The following is a 23,435-nucleotide window of genomic DNA, read 5'->3' on the forward strand; positions in this document are numbered from 1 at the left end:
ATTTTGTTGAGTATCTTAGTATTAATATACAAGGATGCACGTACTCAAAGTCATTATAGGAAATTAAATAATGTTTGTGTACAGCAAAGTGTGTTTAGCAAAACTATTAACTGTATTTATGTAACTAATTTACATCCCAAAATCGTTACATGGTTTAAATATGCAATTTATTATACTTTTGTGGAGCATTTTAGTTATTAGTTCTTTTTCAAAAGTCAAAAAACGCATATTTGCAAACATACCCCTAACATTATCCTCAATCTCTACAAGGAGAACATAGATTGTACCATGCATTGATCTTGGGGTAAATTGTCTCAAATTGGCCAAAAAGACTTTTTCTTTTTAATTAGGGGACTTAATCCTTTGGAACCACAGCTTTCTCACATGGCTCACCAAAAGGATTTGTCATTATTTATTTACGTTTATTTTTTCAACTAATACAACTACCATTGTCTTGATCAAAAGTATCTTAATTACCAAATTTGAGAAGGAAATTAAATATTCAAATAATGGACCAATAGTTGGATACCTTTTTGAAAATGATAAAAGTTGGACTTTATTTTCTTCAGTATAGAATTGAGTAGTGAAAATTAATTAGTAATGGTGAGATCCCACCATTTTGTTTATTGGTGTTAGTGGTATGTATATTCGTAATTATCTTTTCTCATACTACATATGCATAAACATACATTAATACGTACGTATATTGGAATAATGTGATCCACCATTAGGGGTGGCAATTCGTGTTCATGGGTAGTGTTTATGTCATATCGATGTAAGGGTATTATATTAAATAGGTAAACTCAAACCCAACTCATTTAATAATCGTGTTAAGAATTCTCAACACTAACCCAACCTGTTTAATAGACATGTAAATGTGTTAACCCATTTAATGACCTGTTTATCAAAATGAGACATTTAATATTTAATCAAATATTAAATAATAGAAAAAAATTGTCATAATTAACCAAAATATTCAAAATAAAAAAAAAAATTATAAGGCATATTCAAGATTTAAGTCAAAATGACTTAAATATTCATAATAATTGGATTTAAATAGGTAACATATTACATAGGTCATATTCAAGATTATAACATATTGAGTTAAATTGGTTATAAACGGGTTACACAGGTTAAATCCCTCAACCCTAACCCGACACGATTAAGTAAACGGGTTAATCGTGTTGACCCTTTTATGCCTCAAACCCATTAATGCCAAACTCAAACCCTTTTAACTCGTGTCGTACTCAGTTATGAGTGGCATATGTCTCAAATTATGTCCGATGATGTTATTCTAGAAGAGTCTGATCTGTCCTACTAAGATCGACTGGTTGCACTTGCCAAAGCAATGAAGACTTAGGTTCTGGAGAAGACCAGTTATTTTTTTACAAACTGGTTGCATTTGCCTAATATTTGTGGGACTTATTTTCTTATTTAAAAAATTGATTTTCTAAAGGCTGCAGACTTATAGGACAAGTTACTACTTTGTAATTAAAGAAGTTTTCTTATATTAAGTTGCTGTTTTAGAGTTGTGTGGTTGATATGACAACTTCTTTTTTAATAAGGTACGAGAATCATTATTCAATAAGTAATGTACTAATAACTCTATAAATAGAAGTCGAGTTGTGCGGATCAACAAGGTAGAAAAAAGATGCATGAGTTGAATGCGTAAGCAGAGAAGAGAGTGAGTAACAATAGAGGATGTAGCCTCATAAGAAATGAATTAGCTCTTAACCAAAAATCAAGAGCGAGTTGACTTTGAGACAAAAATGAGTCCTTGGTTGGTAGATAGACTTCTTATGGAGTGGGTTTAATGTATTCTCTACTTGTAATATCTCTTCTTGATTCATAATTGTGAAAGTCCTCTCTCCATAGACGTAGCCCTAGTTGGAACGTGTTTGAAAACATTGTTCTTTTTAGAAAGGCTTTCAAAATATTCTTTAAATATATTACTTCCCTACTTTATATTACTTCCCTACTTAATCTATTTGCTTTGAGATTTTGCCAAGGCCATAGTTGAGAAAGTTGACGAGCACAACAACAACAGCTATCATTTGGTCCACCTTTTGTGGGATTTGGAGGAGTTTTATTTGGAGTCAATTAAGTTAGGGTTTTGCTCCACAATTGAGATAGGGGTGCCTAACTTACATTTTTCATGGCTCAGGGAGTTAAAAATAAGGCGTTTCTCTTGTTTTATAGCATGCTTGATTATACGATTACCATGATATTTGCCCTCAATAGTTTAGTATGTTGTTAAATGTTTTGCCTTCTTGATGTGAATCGATGAATTCGTGTTTCTTTCATGTTAAACTTGGCTTAGTATGTTGTCAATAATGTGTCAATTGTATGTGACTATGTTCATGCTAAGTTAACTTAATTGAGTAAATTTGCGTTCTTGATGTTCAAATGAGTTGCTAGCATGCTTACTATGTTTAAATTGAACCTTTTACTTACTAGCACGGCGGAGCCAAAAATTAAATTCAGGAGATGTACTGTGTAAAAAATAAAAAATTCAACAATCACAACAATAAATATAGATTCTTTAAATCAAGAGACAAAGAAAAAAAAATACTCAAAATAATATGTTAATTAATGAGTAATTAAGAAAGATAAATAGTTAACAAAAATTTTTTTTAAAAAAAAAAAAAGAAAAATGAGAGAATTTTGAAAGGGAAAAAAATTATAGTTTGATTCAAAAAAGAAAATTTTGACTTTTTTCTAAAGGAAATTAAACGAATTTAAAGAGTAAAAAAGAGAAGAAATACAAAATTTAAAAGAAAATTTTAGAAAATAAAAATTTTAGGGGGGGGATTATATGAATTTTTTCATATATATATATAAAAATATACAAATTTAATATATATATTATAGTAAGCGGGGCTAGGCTAGGGAGCAAGTGCCCCCCGAACATACACTGTCACTAGTTCCGCCCCTTTACCAGTATGTCTTATGTTCGATAAAGTGCCTAGGTGATGCTTATCATGGATATATGTATTGGGTAGAGCATGTGTAACTCTAGTAAATTAATAAATTGTTGATAAACATGCAATGTTGGTATAGTCATCTCTAGGGGTGCAAGTAGGGCAGGTTAGCCCAGCCCAACCCAACCCAAAAAGCTTGGGTTGGGCTTACAATTTTAGAAGCTTGGGTTGGGATTGGGTTGAAAATTCTCAACCTGGCCCAATTCGAGTTGGCCACAAGTTAGAACTGTTCTAACCCGAACCCAACCTGTCCAACCCAAATTTGATTTTTTAACCTTTTTTTTTTTTTTTTTTAAACCTTAGATTTGCAACCAAAAAAAAAAAAAATCATTATGTTCAAACTAGAAGCCGTCACCAGTCCACCACCTGCCGCCGCTTACCAAGTACCACCTCTGGCGCCGCATGCCTTCCTCCATCACCGCCGTTTTCATCCTCCTCTACCGCCACTGTCTTCCTCCTCCATCTCAGCCTCCTGATGTGTTCGGGAGTGGGTGTTGGAAAAAAAAAAAAAAAAAAAAAATTGATGTAGAGAAAGGGTGTTGTTTGATTGTGAATTTTTTTTTTTTTTTTTTTTTTTAAAACAGATCTTTAAATTGATTGATGCCGAGGAGAAAAGTGGTTGTGTTGTTTGGGGGTGGGTGGTGAAAAAATAAATTTTTTGATTTGGTCAATTGTTTTTGAAACCCAAATTGAAGATTTCAAGTCTTTTTTTTTAATTTTTTTTTGGAGAGAAGAAAGAATGGCTTAATGTTTCTAGGGTTTGATGAGATCCTTTAAATGTTAGACTGGATGATTAGGATTAAGCTATAATTTTATTTGAATGATCAATTGTGATGGATAGGTGTAAATACGCAAGTAAGAGAGAGATATTTTAAAATAATAGTAATAATAATGTGTCAATCCAATTAATCTGCCAAACAAAAATATATATATACACTGCCTTTCAATATTTTAAAAATATCACTAATATATACATATTACTCATTTGCAATGATATATTAAAAATCTTTTTGAAATTAAATTCAAATAGTAAAAAAGGGAAAAAAAAAAAATTTAGACCTATTGTTTTGAAAAAAAAAAAAAAAAAAATGGAAAGAAAATGGGGTTGACCCGAATAACCCGCCCGACTCGTGAATATTTGGGTTGAAGCCCAGATTTGTGTTACCTCGGGTTGGCCCAACCCAACCCGAAATCGTGTTAAGGTCGGGTTCAGGCTGGGCAGGCCTAAGCTACACACCTACAAGTCACACAGTATGGTGTGGGTGCCGTGTGGTGGTTGATTTTTCAAAGTTTGTTGGAAAACAGATGCAAAAAATGGGAAGATGGGGCTGCCTATGTTTAGGTCTGTAAACCAACCTAGAGGGAGTACAGGGAAAATGCTTTGTATACGGTTGAGTTATCTTGGCCTCAAATGATGATGGACGACTACCTATGCTAGGGATAATTAACCAACTTTCCTCGTGGTGACGGGAAGTTGCCATGTGCCGGGTTGTGTTAACAGGTTTTCAATGCAGGTTGAGTTGGGTGGTGATTATGATGGCTGGTGTGTGAGTTAGTGAGGCACAACATGCATTCCATTGTTCCATTATATTATGTCCTACTATTGCCATCATGTATCACATATAAAAGTATGCTTGTTGAATTATATTTTCCCTTCCCAAGTATGATCCCTTTATCCATGCTATCCTTTTTTCCTCGTGGTTGTTTGAGCATGACTCACATGGCTATAGGAGTTAAAAAAAAAAAAAAACAAACACACACACAAAGAATGGAGATGCATTTCAGCCATGGATTCTGGCAGAATATATATAGAGAGAGAGAGTCGATTCTGATTTGAGAGGAGGGGGGTGGTAAATAAATATACAAACCACCTGGCTAACAGCAAATATAGCCAATTAATTACAACTCCAAAGTTCAAAAACATAATTCAAAGAAAAATAAAAAATAAAAAAAATAAAAAAAAAAGGATCAAACACTACATATCTATATATAGCAAGCAGTCATAAAAGGAAGTTGACGAAAGGTAAAATATCCAATCCCAAGATTCTAGACTAATTCAGCCTAATCATGGACATTGACAACCTATATCTACAAAGTCAAAGGGAATAAACTAATTATATCCATCATATGCAAGTATTCAAATGACTTGCTCAACATAATCTAATGATAATTTACTTAATTAACAAAAAAGTACAGTGGTATAAATGCATATATATATAGATATATAACAGAAGGTACCTTTATGCTTCAAATCAGAGCTGAGAGACACATAATCCTCTTAGCTATCTCAACACATTCCGTATACAATCATGTCGACCTTTCTTACGCTTTTATTTAAGTGGGTTTCTTTGCTTTCTCTAATCTCCTCAACCATTAATGTGTCTGCAAGTTTATACAGACTGCCAAGACTCGACCTTTTCGAAGGAGAACGTGGAAAAGAAGTACAAACACAGGCAGAAGAAAAAATCCCAAAAGAATTTAAAACCTTTTTCTACACCCAAACACTTGATCACTTCAATTACCTGCCTGAGAGCTATACCACTTTCAAACAAAAATATATGATAAATTTCAAATACTGGGGTGGTGCGAAGAAAAACGCGCCAATCTTCGTTTATCTTGGTGAGGAGTCACCATTGGATGGTAACATGTTGAAAAATAGTGGGCTTCTAATTGAGAATATCCCTGATTTTAAAGCTCTCTTAATCTATATAGAGGTAGAGTACTAAATTAATCCAAGACCTCTAGCTTTATATATTTTCATTTGTTTTAGAGTGTTTACGTTAAACTGCATGCGTGTTTGTTTGTTCATGTATCAGCATCGGTACTATGGAACATCAGTTCCATTCGGATCAGCTGAAAAAGTAATGAAGAACGCTACTCTTCGTGGTTATTTCAATTCAGCTCAAGCATTAGCAGATTATGCTGAAATAATTTTATATCTCAAGGAGAAATTTCATGCACACTACTCTCCTGTTATTGTCTTTGGAGGATCCTATGGAGGAAGTAAGCAAGCAACTATATATATATGTATATATATATATATATATATATATAATACTCAGTTATATATATATATATATATATATATATATATATAGTCTTAACCATTAATTACCCAATTATATATATTATATATATACATCTATATCGTTTTTTTTTTTTTTGTCTGAATGATTTCCCATGCATACTATTCTTGAAAATTTGCAGTGCTTGCAACATGGTTTCGGCTACACTATCCCCACGTCGCCTTGGGAGCTCTAGCCTCTTCTGCACCTGTCCTTTCCTTCTATAGTCTCAATCCAGAAGGCCAGTATTTTTCCATTGTCACAAAGGATTTCAAGGTACAAATAAGCTAATTAATTTAACTATTAATTGTTTTTCCTTCCAAGTTAATTTGAGTCATTCGAGTGGCATCTTGCCTAGTGGTATAATGAAGTATGTATTGGCTGCTAACATTGCAGGATACCAGTAACAGTTGCTACCAGACTATAAAAAATTCATGGTCTGAAATTGATAAAGTCGCTTCTCAGCCAAATGGTCTTTCAATACTTAGCCAAAGATTCCAGACTTGCAAGTAATAACTTAATTACTCATATAATCTTAATTAATTAACTAATTACTCTCTTTATTTATATATATATATATATATATATATATATATATATATATATATTTCAACGTATTAATTAATTATATTACTTGTATAATTTAATTTTCTTGACAAATTAAAACTGAATGATTCTCAAATTAATTAATTGGTTGGATCAGGCCCTTAAACAGTTCGAAATTGCTAAAGGACTTCTTAGAAATAAAGTATGCCGATGCAGCTCAATATAATGGTCCAACAAGATATCCGGTTACTAAGATGTGTGAAGCCATTGATGGAACACCTAAAGGAACTGATATTCTTGGCCAGATATTTGCTGGTCTCGTTGCCCATGCAGGCAAAAAATCATGCTATAACATGACGTCAACACCAAGAATTGATGAGGTGGCGTGGCACTGGCAAGTAAGTTGCATATATATCTATATATATATATAGTTAATTATCATAATATATTATATATAAAACTCTGGAATTTGACCTTTGAATTAGTTTTCCAAAAAAAAAAAAATCTCATGAATTCTAGCTAAAACACAGTAAATGTGTTTGGAAACTTAAAAAAATAAAGTTATCTGAAAACATGCAATTTATTTAACTAAATTTTCAAAAACGTCAAGTGATCGATAACTTTTCATAAGATTTTTTTATTTATCATTTTCAAAAAATTTAATCAAACAAATCTTAAAATTTCCTCATTTGAAGTTTTGGGTGCTGTATCTAGGAATGCAGTGAGTTGGTGGATCCCATTGATTATCGTCGAAATGAGGACAGTATGTTTGAAAGATTGGATGATTACAATTTTAGTAACTTCACCCAAGATTGCATTACAGAATTTGGCGTCCCGCCAAGACCTTATTGGGCCACAACCTATTTCGGAGGCCAAGTATGTACTTAATTTTGATGTATATATTTTTCCAAACTTTTTTTAAGTGCTTCGGATGATTATTATATTCATTTTAATTATATAATAATTAATGAATAACGTTTAGAAGTTACAAAGTTCTTTCCAACGGCTCATTGTAGGACATAAGATTGGTTCTCAAAAGGTTTGGTAGCAACATCCTTTTCTCCAACGGACTGCAAGATCCCTATAGTATTGCCGGCGGGTATATATCCATCTGAAAAATACTTCCCTTTTTTTTTTTTTTTCTATCCTTTTGTCTTAGTCTAGTTGACCTAATAATATATTTGTTTTCTCCTCTCGTGACAGGGTATTGGAGGACATTTCGGACACTATTGTTGCCGTCAATACAGCTAAGGGTAGGTGACAATTTATATATAGACCCTTGATAGCATAGCTTAGGATTACATGCATAATACAAATTAAGACAGAAAATGATATATATTTACCTATGTACATATATATATATGTATATGTATATATTATTAGAGAAACCTAAACTATTCGAGAAACCTAAACTACTATGTAACTTGATAAGTTAACCAACTGCTCTAAAATCTTTCTTTATTGATCAAAATGATCTTGGATCATTTTTAGATCCATGAATCGCCTCCTAAGATAAGTGAATTATATACACTCACAAACCTTCTTCTTCTTTTTTTCTTTTTCTTTTTTTTGTCATAAAGGGTTTGCACTTTGCAGTTAATCCTAGAATATGTGTGTAATATGCATGAATATATAACAAATTTGCTCTTTGATTAAAATAATATTAATATTTCAAGAGATTTACAATATCTATTTTAATTTGTAGGAGCTCATTGGTCAGACTTAGGGGCATTTAGGAAAAGTACTGATCCAGATTGGTTGGTCAAGCAACGAGAAAGAGAGATGGAGATCATCAAAGGGTGGATCACAAAGTACTATGCTGATCTTTCATCCATGAAGAAAAAATAAATATTGTTGAGCATTTTAGTATTAATATATAAGGATGCATGTACTCAAAGTCGATCACTATAGGAACCTAACTTGCTGTTGGGTCCTGTTATATTGTACAGTTAATTCTCTTCTTCAAATGAATTGATTTACCTTTCAAAAAAAAAATCATTCTAGGAAATTAAATAATGGTTCTGTACAGCAGAACTATAGACCATATTTATGTAACTAATTTTCATCCCAATTAAATTCGTTACATGGTTAAAATATGCTATTTCTTATGCTTTTTTGGAGCATTTTAGTAGGTGGTTCTTTTTCATTTCCATTTTTTTTCTTCCAAATTAAGAAACGCATTTTCGCAACATATCCCCTAACATTACCCTTAATCTCTACAAGGAGAACATAGATCGTACCATGCACTGATCTAGTAGTAGATTGTCTCAAATTGGTCAAAAAGACTCTTTTGTTTTTAATTTAGAGACTTAATCCTTTGGAACCTAACATGATAAAGGTTCCTCCCATGGCTCACCAAAAGGGTTTTTCATTTTTTATTTATTTTTATTTTTTGCAATGATTTCCCTTTTGTCCTAGACAAAGTATCACAAGGCTCAGGAGTTCTTTTCATTCTATTCTTCTTATTCGAACTCTATATAATAAGAAGCGAGATGAGATGAGACCTCCTAAAACCCTCCGGCCATCCATCAGGAACCAACTACCAAACCACCTCAAACCACCATTCACCACACTGTTTCATCATTCCAATTCACAGTCCTCCTCTGGACATTATCCTTAACCACTCTCAGTACCACATAACTCACCACCTAAACCATCTACAACTAACTATACCACCAAAACCAACCCCTTCACTGATCCTAAACCACAACCAACCTCCATACTAAAAAATCCAGCCTTTTTCGCCCACCAAGTAACCATAAAAACACAACCCCAATCAAAAATGTTTCTGTCAAACCTGCTAGGAAGATTAACACTACCACAAACAAATACACCCCTGCCAAGAAAATCTCCTTCTCCACCTACACCACCACTAAACAGTTAGGGTTTCAAACCTCCAGATTTGTGGATGACCACAACAACATCTTTGCCGATATTGACCCAGGAACACCTAAGCCTTAATTGATGAAATATATAGACAACGTGTGGAGCTGAATGAGTTCAAAAGTAACTATACCTACAACCACTTGCTTGAAGAAGTTGAATGGCTAAAAGGACTCATAAGAGATAGTCTCACAGCCCAGGCTAAAATGAGATCAAAAATCATTGCCCTCTCTGACCAGATCATCTCCTTTAACCACTCCTCTATGCTACAGATCAATGGAGGCCTTCATCATGAAGATGTTACTATTGTTGATTCTTCACTACCACAACCAGCAGAGGTTCTACCACCAATGGGAAACACCTCCACCACCACCATTAACCACCACAAACATCACATCAGCATCAAAGATGCTGGTGGCTCTGGTTTGATTTTGAATTCAAACCACCCTATTGGACCAACAGGTAACACCCTTCTAGGTCTTACACCACATCAGCATGCTCACACCAATACTAAAGACCTACCCAATGACCCTACTGTTGGGAAACGTGCTAGTTTTAAAAACTTTTCGAGGGATTTTCTTTTACAGATCTTGATTCATCACATAGAGACAAGTTTTATGCAAAAATAAAATATGATGTATCATTCAATTAATGGATTGAATACTTACATTAAAGCTCTGAGTAAACCTTTAAATCTTTCCTCTAAAGTGAATGTTTTCACTTATTGTAGATCCCTTAGCAAGATGCCTTCTCCTTGGATCTCCATCTCCTTGGTAATTGTTTTGTCTTTAGGAATCACTCATAAGCCTCCATGAATGACCTTGGAAAACTAGGCTTGTGGGAGCCTCCATTAGATGAGAACATAAACCCTAATTTTCTAGAGAGAGAAAATATATATTCCTTTTTCCTTCTCATAAAAATCACCCCTCAAATATCTATAGATCATGTATAGTTATAGGCAACATAAAGATAAAGAAAAGGAAACAACAAATCCTTCTCAATCTCTAATTCACAAGTTTCAAATCTAATATGATTCCAATATCAAGTTGGGCTATGAGTGAGAATCCATTGGGCCTATTATTTTATTGGCTACAATGAATTAATAATTGGCCTGGTCCATGGACCCAATTCAATTAATACATAAATTAATTTCTACTCCACTAAAAGAAATTAATTGAACTCCAATTAAATAATAAATAACCTCTAAGTCAATATTGCACTTTAACCCATCTATGCATAATTAGTTATCGGATAAATAAAGCCATCAATCCGACTACTTAATTAATATATTTATTTTGTTACCTTTGATTATTTCTGGCTCGATCACAATAAAACATTTGTTTAACAAAAATAATAATTTAAATAAATAAATATATAATAAATCATTTTGTCTAAAAACATACGAAGGCCTTCGAATTTACTTTGTTATTGTAATACCCTTAATTTTTGAAAGGATAGTCTCGGTATTTTGTTTAATTGTTTTCTTTTCATTACTTGTTTTATTTAATGTTTTAATTGGTTTAAGTGTAATTAATTGTTTTCTTTTCATTAATTGTTTTATTTAATATTTTAATTGGTTTAAGTGTAATTAGTTGTTTTCTTTTCATTAATTGTTTTATTTAATGTTTTAATTGGTTTAATTATAATTCGTTGATAGTTTGACCTGGCTGTTGACTTTGTTTAATTTTATTTTCTTACGTGTGTTATTTAATTTTTAATTATTTGTTAAATGTTTTACTTAGTTTTATTTGGTTAATTGGTATAAAGTTTAAGTGGTAATTAAAGTAAAATGGTTACTTTGTTGTTTTAAAATAAAAAAAAAAAAACAACCGTGACTGTTGTATCGTTCCATTAGGTATACACAGTAGCCGTCATGGTATAAACTTGAAACTTCTGTATGGGCCGAGCAAATCCGATTAGGGTTGAGGGAACTTAGGATTTGTGTGGCCTATAAATACTCACTTAGGGGTCTGCCTAGGGTTTTAAAAAGAGGATTACAACATCGTAAGTCTAAGGCAGTTTTAGAGACGGCAGGAAAACAGAGAGCAAACAGAGGAGAGTTTCGCCGGAAAATATAAACGAACGTCGGTGGGAGGCAAGTTCTATCCTTACTCTCTCCCTTAGGTTTCGTGTTCTTTACATTCTTAAACAGTTTTAGGACTAACTAAATCAACTAAACACATGCTCTGTTCGTGCTTAAACTGAAACTTATCAGTATGTGTTGTATGCTTAAAATTCTGTTAAAACGTGATAGTTGCTCGCATATATCTCTGTTTAACCTATGTATGGAATGCAATAAAGACTTAAACATGGACTGGGGAAAACTATTGGGGTTGAATTATAATTTCTGGAAACCATAGCATAGGGCGAGGAGTTGCAGAAGGGTTCTGAAGAAGAGGGAAAACGAAGAGGCGAGGCAAGAGAGGGAGAGAGCCGGCTCTCCCTTGGAGAGAGCCGGCTCCTCTTGAGTAGAAGCGGCTCCCAAGTGGGGGAGCCGGCTCCAGGTTCTAAAGGAGGCGGCTCCCCTTTTGGAGACGTCTCCTTTATGCATTTTTTTCATTTTTTTTGAGTTTCCAGCTAGTTTTGATTACAGGGGTTGGTTTTCTGTGGTTTTAGTTGGGTTTGGGGATGTATGTGGAGTGTGTGGATGATGCTTAAAGATAGCTACTTAAGTCCCAAGAGGTGTTAATAAGTTAATTACTTGGGTAGCTCGGACAACAAATAGTTAAATCAATGAACACACTGTTTAGAGTTTAAAAAATTCTGTTGGTAATATTTTTCTGAGACGGATAATATAATTAAAACATGTTTCACTTCATATTATGATCATGTACTTGAATTATAGTTATTTTGGATGAGTTGGTATCGAGTGATCTAGGTTTTAAATCAAACTTAGCATTACTGGATTCCGGGAGCACTATAGGATAGGCATGTATATATACCCACTGCAACTCTGTTTTAATGTTTTCATGATTACAGTTTGCATAAATTGTTGAATATGAACTTAGTTGATATTTACTTTAATACCTGTACTATCAACAGTTGGCTGTTGAAAGCTATTAAGATTTACACGTAATAGTATACCGGTTTTACCGAAACTAAGCATGTTTATATATACCGTGGTTCTGTTGTTGATACTTATCTTGTCACTGCTGGTGTCAATTTCTGGAATAATGGTTCTAGTTGATAGTTATCTTAATTGACTGTAATATCAACTGTTGGATGTTGTATGCTATTAAGATTTAAACTCAGTACTATATAGGATTTTATGAAAACCTATACATTAAGTATATTTATGAAAATACTGAAATTTTTTTTTGATGCCTTCATTATTACTGTCGGTATCAATTGTTGGAAACATGGATTTAGTTGATATTTACCTTAAGTGTAAGTTTATCAACTGCTGGATGGTTGGAGTATGCACCGGTATGGGACGGTGGCATACTAGGGACGGTTTGGATTCAAAACACCAGAACCTACCTACTCTGGATTAAGAATGGGATTAACTAAAAGTTAAGTCCTATTGATTGTAGTGTCATGGCAACAACTAGTTGAGCGGCACTACTAGGATTCAGGATGGATTTTAAATATATTGTTATGGTACCTCGATATGAGCTTGAGTCTCAGGATCGACGGTTAGGGAGCGTATATGCATTGGGATGCATAGCTGGATACGATGGTTAGAGGTGTACCCTATTTAGGTTTAGGTACACATGCCCACTTCATGTGCGTTTTTAGCATGTTACCTCTATTCAGGTTGAGACCGGCCTGTAGTCCAGTGAGAGTCCTTTAGTGTGACTATACATATATACACTTATGGACTATTAGCTATTGTTAAATTGTTTAGGATGTACATGCGTTTCAGGCCTCTATTTGGACTGTAGTAGTTTAGAATTTGCGCGTGGGCCTGACCCACTTCTATTTTTCAGGTACACGATAGTTCCAGGCTTAGACGTGTTCGTGCTGAGTAGAGGTCTCTATTCACTCTTCCGACGATGTAGGGTTCTCTCTATAGTTTTATTTCTGGATGTTTATTACAGTTGTGTTATCTTCCATTTGGATGTTTAATAGGGGTCCACTAGAGATGGATTCCCGAGTTGTAAACTAAGGGAGTTTTGGAGTTTGGGGTTTGATGGATTTTAATAATTATAATATTTTTACGGATTCTATTTTTAGTTCCTTTCAGCTTTAATTTCATTTCTTAATTCATTTTGTATTCCGTGTTCATTATAAAATATTAATTGTTTGTTATTCCCTCGGGCTCGGGCTTGGGCCTGATCAACCCGTGTCTCGGATCCGAGGGGTATCACGGTTAGTATCAGAGCACTCCAGGTTTAAGTGTCTCTAGGATGTTTTCGTATTAAGTCTTCCGCGTAGCGTTCTCTTGAATAGAGTTTAAGTTAGGATTCATTGTATTCCTTATGGTTCGTATAGAAAGGGTACTGACGTCTGTCTTTTCGTGTTAACAGATGGTTAACGCTAGAAATGGACAGAACATGCAAGGAACTAGGAAAGAAAGGAGAGTGGCACGTAGGCAACAATATCTCCTACGGCGTCAGCAAATGGAGGAAGAGCAGTAAATGCCAGGGTTTCAGGAGGAGCAGGAGGAAGTTCAACAGACTCTGGACCAGGTCAGGGATCCAGAGATTCCTCCTCACCTCAATGACCTTGTTGCTCGGGCTACAGAAGCTGGGGTAACAGCTGCACTTCGGAATCAGCCTCAGGTACAGCCGGCACCGCTACCAGCACCAGTGGTTCAGACGGATTCTTGGGGAAAGGCTAGGAGCTCTTTCACAAAAGGAGTCCACCAGTGTTCTCAGGCTCCACCGATGCGAGAGCAGCTCACCAGTGAAAATAGGACATTGAGCGTCATCTTCGTTTGGTTCAGTGCACGGAGGTTCAGAAGCAAATGCTTGCTACTTTCAAGCTAGTTGGGGATGCACTACAGTGGTGGGAGTCAGTTACCACCTCAGAGGAGAGGATGACACTGTCTTATGATGAGTTCAGTGCTCGCTTTGACGAGAAATATTTTCCCTATGCAGTCAGGGCAGTTATGAAGACCGAGTTTCTAAGTCTGCAGTAGGGAAACATGATAGTGGCGAAGTATGAGCAGCAGTTCACACGCTTGTTTCTCTTTGCACCGGAGGAGGTGGATACAGAGGAGAAGAAGCGTAACAGTTTCATCAAAGGACTGATATGGTCTATCAAGAGAGCTATTACAGGTAGTCCAGCCTATACTACCTATGCTCAGGTGGTAGACACCGATCTACAACAGTATCAGTTGACTGTGGACATCAGACAGGCTCATGGTGAGAAGCGGGGAGATAAAGACTCTACTAATCAGTCAGCTGAGAAGGGGAATGGCAATGGTCACCGGCAGAATGACAAAGGCAAGTTCCAGGGACAACAGCCTTGGAAGAAGCATAAGGGTGGTTCAGATGCTCATCAGAATGGGGCACCTATTCAGAGGCAACAGAATGGGGGACCACAGGCAGGTCAGGGTCAGCCACAGGCTAACCGATAGAGGAGGCCATTTGATACTTTCCAGGGTAGTTGTTACACTTGTGGAGAGTATGGTCATACCACCAGGCAGTGTCCTAAAGCAGGACAGGGACAGGGACAGTATGTGCAGCAGGGGCAGAGGGCGCCAGTGCCTCTACCAACTCCACAGGTTCCACGGATTCAGAGACAGACACATCTGGCTTTACCGGCACCGCCGCAGACTCAGGGACAGGCACCACAGCAGTTGCACTATGGCAGGGTGTATAACCCCATACCACAGGATGTTCAGGCACCTCAGACTATTGAGGGTAAGTTTCCTATTCATGGTTTGCATGGACGTGTTTTATGTAATACAGGTGCTACACACTCATTTGTAGCTAGGACTTTTGTTGCTTTATCTGGGATGAGGATGAGGGTATGCACTAGACCTCAGGGTATTTCTACACCATTGGGTGATACAGCTATTATACATGAGAGTGATGGGCCCGTGACACTAGATATTGGCAGACTTAGATTTCTAGCCAATCTACTGGTCCTGGACATGCACACTTATGATGTGATACTTGGGCTGGATTGGTTGTTTCACTACCATGCCCAAGTTGATTATTTTGATAGATCTATTATTTTTACCATACCTGGTCAGGATATGTATGTAGTAGCTATGCCACGTTCTAAAGAGGGCGGTAGCACCTATTTGTTCCATGTGGAGGGGAAAATGAGGAGGGGGTTACTGTGCCATTGGATAACATACCGATTGTACAGGATTTCCCGGATGTATTTCAGGAGATTCCAGGGTTGCCACCTAGTCGCGAGATCGATTTTTTGATAGACTTAGCTCCAGGCACTGTGCCTATTGCTAGGGCACCCTATAGGATGGCACCGGTAGAGATGAGAGAGCTGAGGGATCAGATTCAGCAGTTACTCAGCCAGGGTTTTATTCGTAGGAGTACATCACCTTGGGGAGCACCGGTTCTATTTGTGAAGAAGAAGGATGGTTCGCTTCGTCTGTGTATAGATTACAGGGAGTTGAACAAGGTTACGATTCGTAACAAGTATCCTTTGCCCAGGATTGATGACTTGTTTGATCAGTTAAGGGGAGCCACATATTTCTCCAAGATTGATCTGTGTTCTGGGTATCATCAGCTGAGGGTTAGGGAGCAGGATGTTTCTAAGACAGTATTTCTCACGAGATATGGTTCTTATGAGTTTCGTGTTATGCCGTTTGGGACGACTAATGCACCTGCAGTATTTATGGACTTAATGAGTAGAGTCTTCTGGGCTTATTTGGATCAGTTTGTTATTGTCTTTATTGATGACATCTTGATCTATTCTCGGTCGGAGGACGATCATGCTAGACATCTTCACATAGTCTTGCAGACGCTTCGTGAGCACCAGTTATATGCCAAGTTCGAGAAGTGTGAATTTTGGCAGTTGGAGGTGAAATTTCTGGGTCACGTGGTGTTAGAAAAGGGGATAGCAGTGGATCCGGCCAAGATTTCAGCGGTGGTTGAGTAGGGACAGCCTACATCACCTACTAAGATTCGGAGTTTTCTCGGTCTGGCAGGATATTACAGGAGATTCATCCAGGGGTTCTCCAAGATAGCAGGACCACTCACTCATCTGACCAAGAAGGGTGTACAATTCGTGTGGGATGAACACTGTCAGCGAGCTTTTGATGAGCTGAAAAGGAAGCTGACTTCTGCACCGGTTCTGGCTACTCCACAGAGCGGGATAGAGTATCTTGTTTACACGGATGCTTCGTTGCAGGGTCTTGGATGTGTATTGATGCAGGAGGAGCGACCGATTTCTTATGGATCTCGGAAACTTAAGCTTCATGAGCTTAATTATCCAACATATGATTTGGAGTTGGCAACAGTGGTCTTTGCCTTGCGTATTTGGAGGCATTATCTGTTGGGTGAGTCCTTCAGATTATTCAGTGATCACAAGAGTCTGCAGTACTTGTTCACTCAGCGGGAGCTGAATATGAGACAGCGCAGGTGGTTGGAGTTTGTAAAAGACTATCATTTTTCTATACAGTATCATCCAGGGAAAGCGAATGTAGTGGCGGATGCACTCAGTCGCCGACCTGTTGGTAGTTTTTCTGCTCTATTCACTACTGAGTGGAATGCTTTGAAGAATGTAGATGAGTTGTCAGACGCTTTTATGGCTTGCATGGTGGTTACACCTTCCATCATACGCAAGGTTTTACAAGCACATCTCACCGATCAGCAATGTGTCGACAAGGTCGCAGAGAAAGCTTCCGGAGAGGTTCCATTCTACTATGTTGGGGCTGATGGAGGTTTAAGGTACAAGGGACGGTTAGTGGTACCTTCTGCTGATGGTTTGAGGAAGGATGTGATGATTGAAACTCACCACTCTGAGTTCTCTGTTCATCCAGGAGGCGATAAGATGTATCAAGATATGAAGCGGCAGTTTTGGTGGGCAGGTATGAAGAGGGACATTGCTCTTTTTGTTTCTCAGTGCAGTACTTGTCAGATGGTTAAGATTGATCATCAGAGGCCGCCAGGAGCTCTACAGCCACTACCAATTTCGGAGTGGAAATGGGAGAGCATATCAATGGATTTTATGGAAGGATTGCCAAATTCTTTCAAGGGGCATAATTCCATATGGGTCATTGTGGATAGGTTGACCAAGTCCGCTCATTTCTTGCCTATTTGCACTGACTACACTTCAGAGCAGTTGGCGAGGCTTTACATTTCAGAGATTATAAAGCTACATGGCATTCCATTGTCTATTATATCGGACAGGGATTCGAGCTTTGTATTTGGATTTTGGAAGAGTTTTCAGCAGGCTTTAGGTACGGAGTTACACCTTAGTACTGCTTATCATCCTCAGACTGATGGACAGACTGAGAGGGTGAATCAGATTATGGAAGATATGCTTCGGTCGTGTGTTCTGGATTTCAAGGGCCACTGGGAGGAATATTTGCCACTTGTGGAGTTTGCTTATAACAATAGTTTCCAGAAGACTATTGGTATGGCTCCATTTGAGGCATTATACGGTCGACCGTGTCGATCACCTGTTTGTTGGATGGATGTTGGAGAGAATCGATTCTTGGGTCCTGAGTTCATCAAGGATACCTCTGAAAAGATTGCTCTTATTAAGGATCGCATGCGTACTGCTCAGAGTAGACAGAAGAGTTATGCTGATCGGTGTACTCGTGCTTTGGAGTTTCGAGTTGGAGATCAGGTTCTACTCAAAGTGTCACCTATGAAAGGTGTTATGCGCTTTGGGAAAAAAGGGAAGTTGTCTCCGCGGTTTGTCGGTCCATTCATGATTACGGATCGAGTGGGAGCTGTGGCTTATCGGTTGGCACTTCCGGATACTTCGGATCGCGTCCACAACGTGTTTCATGTTTCCATGTTGCAAAAATTTCTGCGAGATGAGATCGGTATCAGCATATCAATGTTGGGGAGATTGAGTTGCAGCCGGATGCAACTTATTTAGAGCCACCGTGTCGTATTGTCAACCGACGAGATCAGATTCTTCGTAATAAGGTTATTCCTTTGGTTCGTGTTCAGGGGAGTCATCACAATGAGGCTGAGTCTACTTGGGAACGGGAGGATGTCATTCGCTCGCAGTTTCCTGAAATTTTGGAAGAAGGTAGAGCGAATTTCGAGGACAGAATTCCTTTTGTTAGGGGGGAAAAATGTAATACCCCTAATTTTCGAAAGGATAGTCTCGGTATTTTGTTTAATTGTTTTCTTTTCATTACTTGTTTTATTTAATGTTTTAATTGATTTAAGTGTACTTAATTGTTTTCTTTTCATTAATTGTTTTATTTAATGTTTTAATTGGTTTAAGTGTAATTAGTTGTTTTCTTTTCATTAATTGTTTAGTTTAATGTTTTAATTGGTTTAATTATAATTCGTTGATAGTTTGACCTGGCTGTTGACTTTGTTTAATTTTATTTTCTTACGTGTGTTATTTAATTTTTAATTATTTGTAAGATGTTTTACTTAGTTTTATTTGGTTAATTGGTATAAAGTTTAAGTGGTAATTAAAGTAAAATGGTTACATTGTTGTTCTAAAAAATTAAAAAAAAAAAAAACAACCGTGACTGTTGTATCGTTCCATTAGGTATACACAGTAGCCGTCATGGTATAAACTTGAAACTTCTGTATGGGCCAAGCAAATCCGATTAGGGTTGAGGGAACTTAGGATTTGTGTGGCCTATAAATACTCACTTAGGGGTCTGCCTAGGGTTTTAAAAAGAGGATTACAACATCGTAAGTCTGAGGCAGTTTTAGAGATGGCAGGAAAACAGAGAGCAAACAGAGGAGAGTTTCACCGGAAAATATAAACGAACGTTGGTGGGAGGCAAGTTCTATCCTTACTCTTTCCCTTAGGTTTCGTGTTCTTTACATTCTTAAACAGTTTTAGGACTAACTAAATCAACTAAACACATGCTCTGTTCGTGCTTAAACTGAAACTTATCAGTATGTGTTGTATGCTTAAAATTCTGTTAAAACGTGATAGTTGCTCGCATATATCTCTGTTTAACCTATGTATGGAATGCAATAAAGACTTAAACATGGACTGGGGAAAACTATTGGGGTTGAATTATAATTTCTGGAAACCATAGCATAGGGCGAGGAGTTGCAGAAGGGTTCTGAAGAAGAGGGAAAACGAAGAGGCGAGGCAAGGGAGGGAGAGAGCCGGCTCCTCCTGAGTAGAGGCGGCTCCCAAGTGGGGGAGCCGGCTCCAGGTTCTAAAGGAGGCGGCTCCCCTTTTGGGAGACGTCTCCTTTATGCATTTTTTTCATTTTTTTGAGTTTCCAGCCAGTTTTGATTACAGGGGTTGGTTTTCTTTGGTTTTAGTTGGGTTTGAGGATGTATGTGGAGTGTGTGGATGATGCTTAAAGATAGCTACTTAAGTCCCAAGAGGTGTTAATAAGTTAATTACTTGGGTAGCTCGGACAGCAAATAGTTAAATCAATGAACACACTGTTTAGAGTTTAAAAAATTCTGTTGGTAATATTTTTATGAGACGGATAATATAATTAAAACATGTTTCACTTCATATTATGATCATGTACTTGAATTATAGTTATTTTGGATGAATTGGTATCGAGTGATCTAGGTTTTAAATCAAACTTAGCATTACTGGATTCCGGGAGCACTATAGGATAGGCATGTCTATATACCCACTGCAACTCTGTTTTGATGTTTTCATGATTACAGTTTGCATAAATTGTTGAATATGAACTTAGTTGATATTTACTTTAATACCTGTACTATCAACGGTTGGCTGTTGAAAGCTATTAAGATTTACACGTAATAGTATACCGGTTTTACCGAAACTAAGCATGTTTATATATACCGTGGTTCTGTTGTTGATACTTATCTTGTCACTACTGGTGTCAATTTCTGGAATATTGGTTCTAGTTGATAGTTATCTTAATTGACTGTAATATCAACTGTTGGATGTTGTATGCTATTAAGATTTAAACTTAGTACTATACAGGATTTTATGAAACACTATACATTAAGTGTATTTATGAAAATACTGAAATTTTGTTTTGATGCCTTCATTATCACTGTCGGTATCAATTGTTGGAAACATGGATTTAGTTGATATTTACCTTAAGTGTAAGTTTATCAACTGCTGGATGGTTGGAGTATCGGTATAGAACGGTGGCATACTAGGGACGGTTTGGATTCAAAACATCAGAACCTACCTACTCTGGATTAAGAATGGGATTAACTAAAAGTTAAGTCCTATTGATTGTAGTGTCATGGCAACAACTAGTTGAGCGGCACTACTAGGATTCAGGATGGATTTTAAATATATTGTTATGGTACCTCGATATGAGCTTGAGTCTCAGGATCGACGGTTAGGGAGCGTATATGCATTGGGATGCATAGCTGGATACGATGGTTAGGGGTGTACCCTGTTTAGGTTTAGGTACACATGCCCACTTCATATGCGTTTTTAGCATGTTACCTCTATTCAGGTTGAGACCGGCCTGTAGTCCAGTGAGAGTCCTTTAGTGTGACTATACATATATACACTTATGGACTATTAGCTATTGTTAAATTGTTTAGGATGTACATGCGTATCGGGCCTCTGTTTGGACTGTAGTAGTTTAGAACTTACACGTGGGCCTGACCCACTTCTATTTTTCAGGTACACGACAGTTCCAGGCTTAGACGTGTTCGTGCTGAGCAGAGGTCTCTATTCACTCTTCCGACGATGTAGGGCTCTCTCTATAGTTTTATTTCTGGATGTTTATTACAGTTGTTTTATCTTCCGTTTGGATGTTTAATAGGGGTCCACTAGAGATGGATTCCCAAGTTGTAAACTGAGGGAGTTTTGGAGTTTGGGGTTTGATGGATTTTAATAATTATAATATTTTTGTGGATTCTATTTTTAGTTCCTTTCAGCTTTAATTTCATTTCTTAATTCATTTTGTATTCCGTGTTCATTATAAAATATTAATTGTTTGATATTCCCTCGGGCTCGGGCCTGGGCCTGATCAACCCGTGTCTCAGATCCAAGGGGTATCACAGTTATCAACTATAATCAATACAAAATAAATACAAGTGGCAATGATACAAATATTGAAAATATAACCCTCTAACTATTAATTACATAACTACCCAAAGTGTCGGTCTACGGATCCCGAAAAATCTGCCGAATAAATCAAAGTAATTATTAATTAATAAAAGAGTTTATATTTTTCTCATGCTTAAGAGTCAAATGCCATGATAGTGATAGGGAGCAATTGCATACGACGGCTCTCGCAATATATCTCAACCTAATGCGGATTCAGTTTAAGTCTTAATTAATTATGAGTCCATCCATAATTACCGACTATGAACAATTTATGATTACTATTTATAATCATGTATTGATCGCCATCACATACATATATAAATATCTCTTGTAATCAAGTGGACCCTTTCAATTCTATAATGAATCAAAACATAATACATTAAATTCACCAATTGTATAAAGCATAAATATTTCAGAAACTTCAGGAACTTATGTCACTTTAATCCAAATAGGAATTTGCTATGCCAAGGCATATAAATCCCAACAGCTCCCACTTGCCCTCATAGTCAATTCAAATTACATCTAACTCCAATGTTATCCAGATGACGATCAAAATTATTAATCAATAACACCTTTGTTAATAGATCAATAAAGTTGTGTTCCAATGCAATGTTCTAGCCACTAGTACATTTTCTTGCCGGATAATATCATGTAGAATATGATACTTCCTCTCAGTGTATCTTGTTCCTCTATGGAACCTTGGGTCATTGGTTTGAACTACTTTTGCACTATTGTCGCAGTATAGCTCGATAGGCAGACTAGTATGCTCCACAACCTCTAAATCAGTGAGATTAAACCAAAAAGGCTTCCATTGCCGCCTTTAAGGCTGTAATGTACTCCACTTGCAGGTTTAAGTCAGCAGTTGAAATCTGCTTAACAATCTACTAACTGATTTCCCTTCCATTGAGTGAACATACACTAAGTCATGAACCTCGTAGTATCTACTTCTGATTGAAAATCAGAACTAGCATATTTGACTAGAACCATATCATCACATCCATAAATGAGTATGATATCATTAATTCTCCTTAGGTAATAATTATATTTTTCACAACAGACCAGTTATCAAGTCCAGGATTGGACTGATATCATCTGACTATCCCTACAATGTAGCGGATGTCCTATTTGGTATAGACCATGGCATATATGAGACTCTCATATGCCGAAGCATATTGTTCCAGTCTCATTTGCTCAATATCCTTTGATAGTACTAGAGAGAGCCATCCATATCAATAAAGCAAAAACTCATTCTTTGAGTTATGCATACCAAACCTGGTTAAAACTTTATCAATGTAGGATTATTAAGATAAGCCTATTTTCCTTTTAACCTGATCTTGCAAAAGCTTGATCCTAGGAATATAGCTTACATCTTGAAAATCCTTCATTTAAAAGAATTGAACAACTACCTCTTTATTGATGACAAAATTTTCATATCATTCTAAATGAGTAGGATGTCATCAATATATATAGAATCAGAAAAATAATGACATTCCCTTGTACACTCATGATTTATTCACTAAGAAATCTTCTGGTATCTTTTTGTATATTAACTTGCCTTCCATAAGTATCACCCTACTAGAAAGTTCTACAAGATCCCAGAAATTATTAGAATACATAGATTCCAACTCTGATTTCGTAGTAACTCGCCAAAACGATCTGTATCCATATCGGTTCACGCTTCTGTGTAGCTTACTGTAATACCCCCAGATTTTCGAATGCGGGTTGGCCAGGCCCACGCCCGAACACCCGAGGATATCAAAAACGAATCGGCAATAAACGAACACAGAGTACAAAAGAATAAAGAAGAATAAATAAAATGCTGACAAGAAACTAAAATGATAATCTAATAATAAACCTCAGAATATATTTCCATTAGTTA

At 36.6% G+C, this 23,435-nt stretch overlaps 1 protein-coding gene across 1 annotated transcript; it reads left to right on the forward strand.

The window, feature by feature from the left end:
* Window positions 1-5,290: 5,290 nt before the first annotated feature.
* On the forward strand, window positions 5,291-8,440 carry LOC132281575 (uncharacterized). The gene is made up of 9 exons (XM_059783272.1): window positions 5,291-5,695; window positions 5,798-5,984; window positions 6,189-6,322; window positions 6,443-6,555; window positions 6,750-6,990; window positions 7,307-7,468; window positions 7,609-7,691; window positions 7,796-7,845; window positions 8,298-8,440. The coding sequence occupies exons 1-9, from the start codon at window positions 5,291-5,293 to the stop codon at window positions 8,438-8,440; spliced, it is 1,518 nt and encodes a 505-aa protein (XP_059639255.1).
* The last annotated feature ends 14,995 nt before the right edge of the window (window positions 8,441-23,435 follow it).

The sequence above is a fragment of the Cornus florida genome, unplaced genomic scaffold (assembly GCF_030987335.1).
Source record: "Cornus florida cultivar Cherokee Brave unplaced genomic scaffold, ASM3098733v1 CherokeeBrave_3.0.0_Hap2_Chr11, whole genome shotgun sequence".
In the NCBI taxonomy this organism is placed as follows: domain Eukaryota; kingdom Viridiplantae; phylum Streptophyta; class Magnoliopsida; order Cornales; family Cornaceae; genus Cornus; species Cornus florida.

Excerpts from the sequence above, each read along its gene's own strand:
- LOC132281575 (XM_059783272.1), top strand. The coding sequence starts at position 5,291 with ATGTCGACCTTTCTTACGCTTTTATTTAAGTGGGTTTCTTTGCTTTCT. Across the intron at positions 5,985-6,188 it reads TGGAGGATCCTATGGAGGAA|TGCTTGCAACATGGTTTCGG; the intron begins GTAAGCAAGCAA and ends GAAAATTTGCAG. Across the intron at positions 7,846-8,297 it reads TGCCGTCAATACAGCTAAGG|GAGCTCATTGGTCAGACTTA; the intron begins GTAGGTGACAAT and ends TTTAATTTGTAG.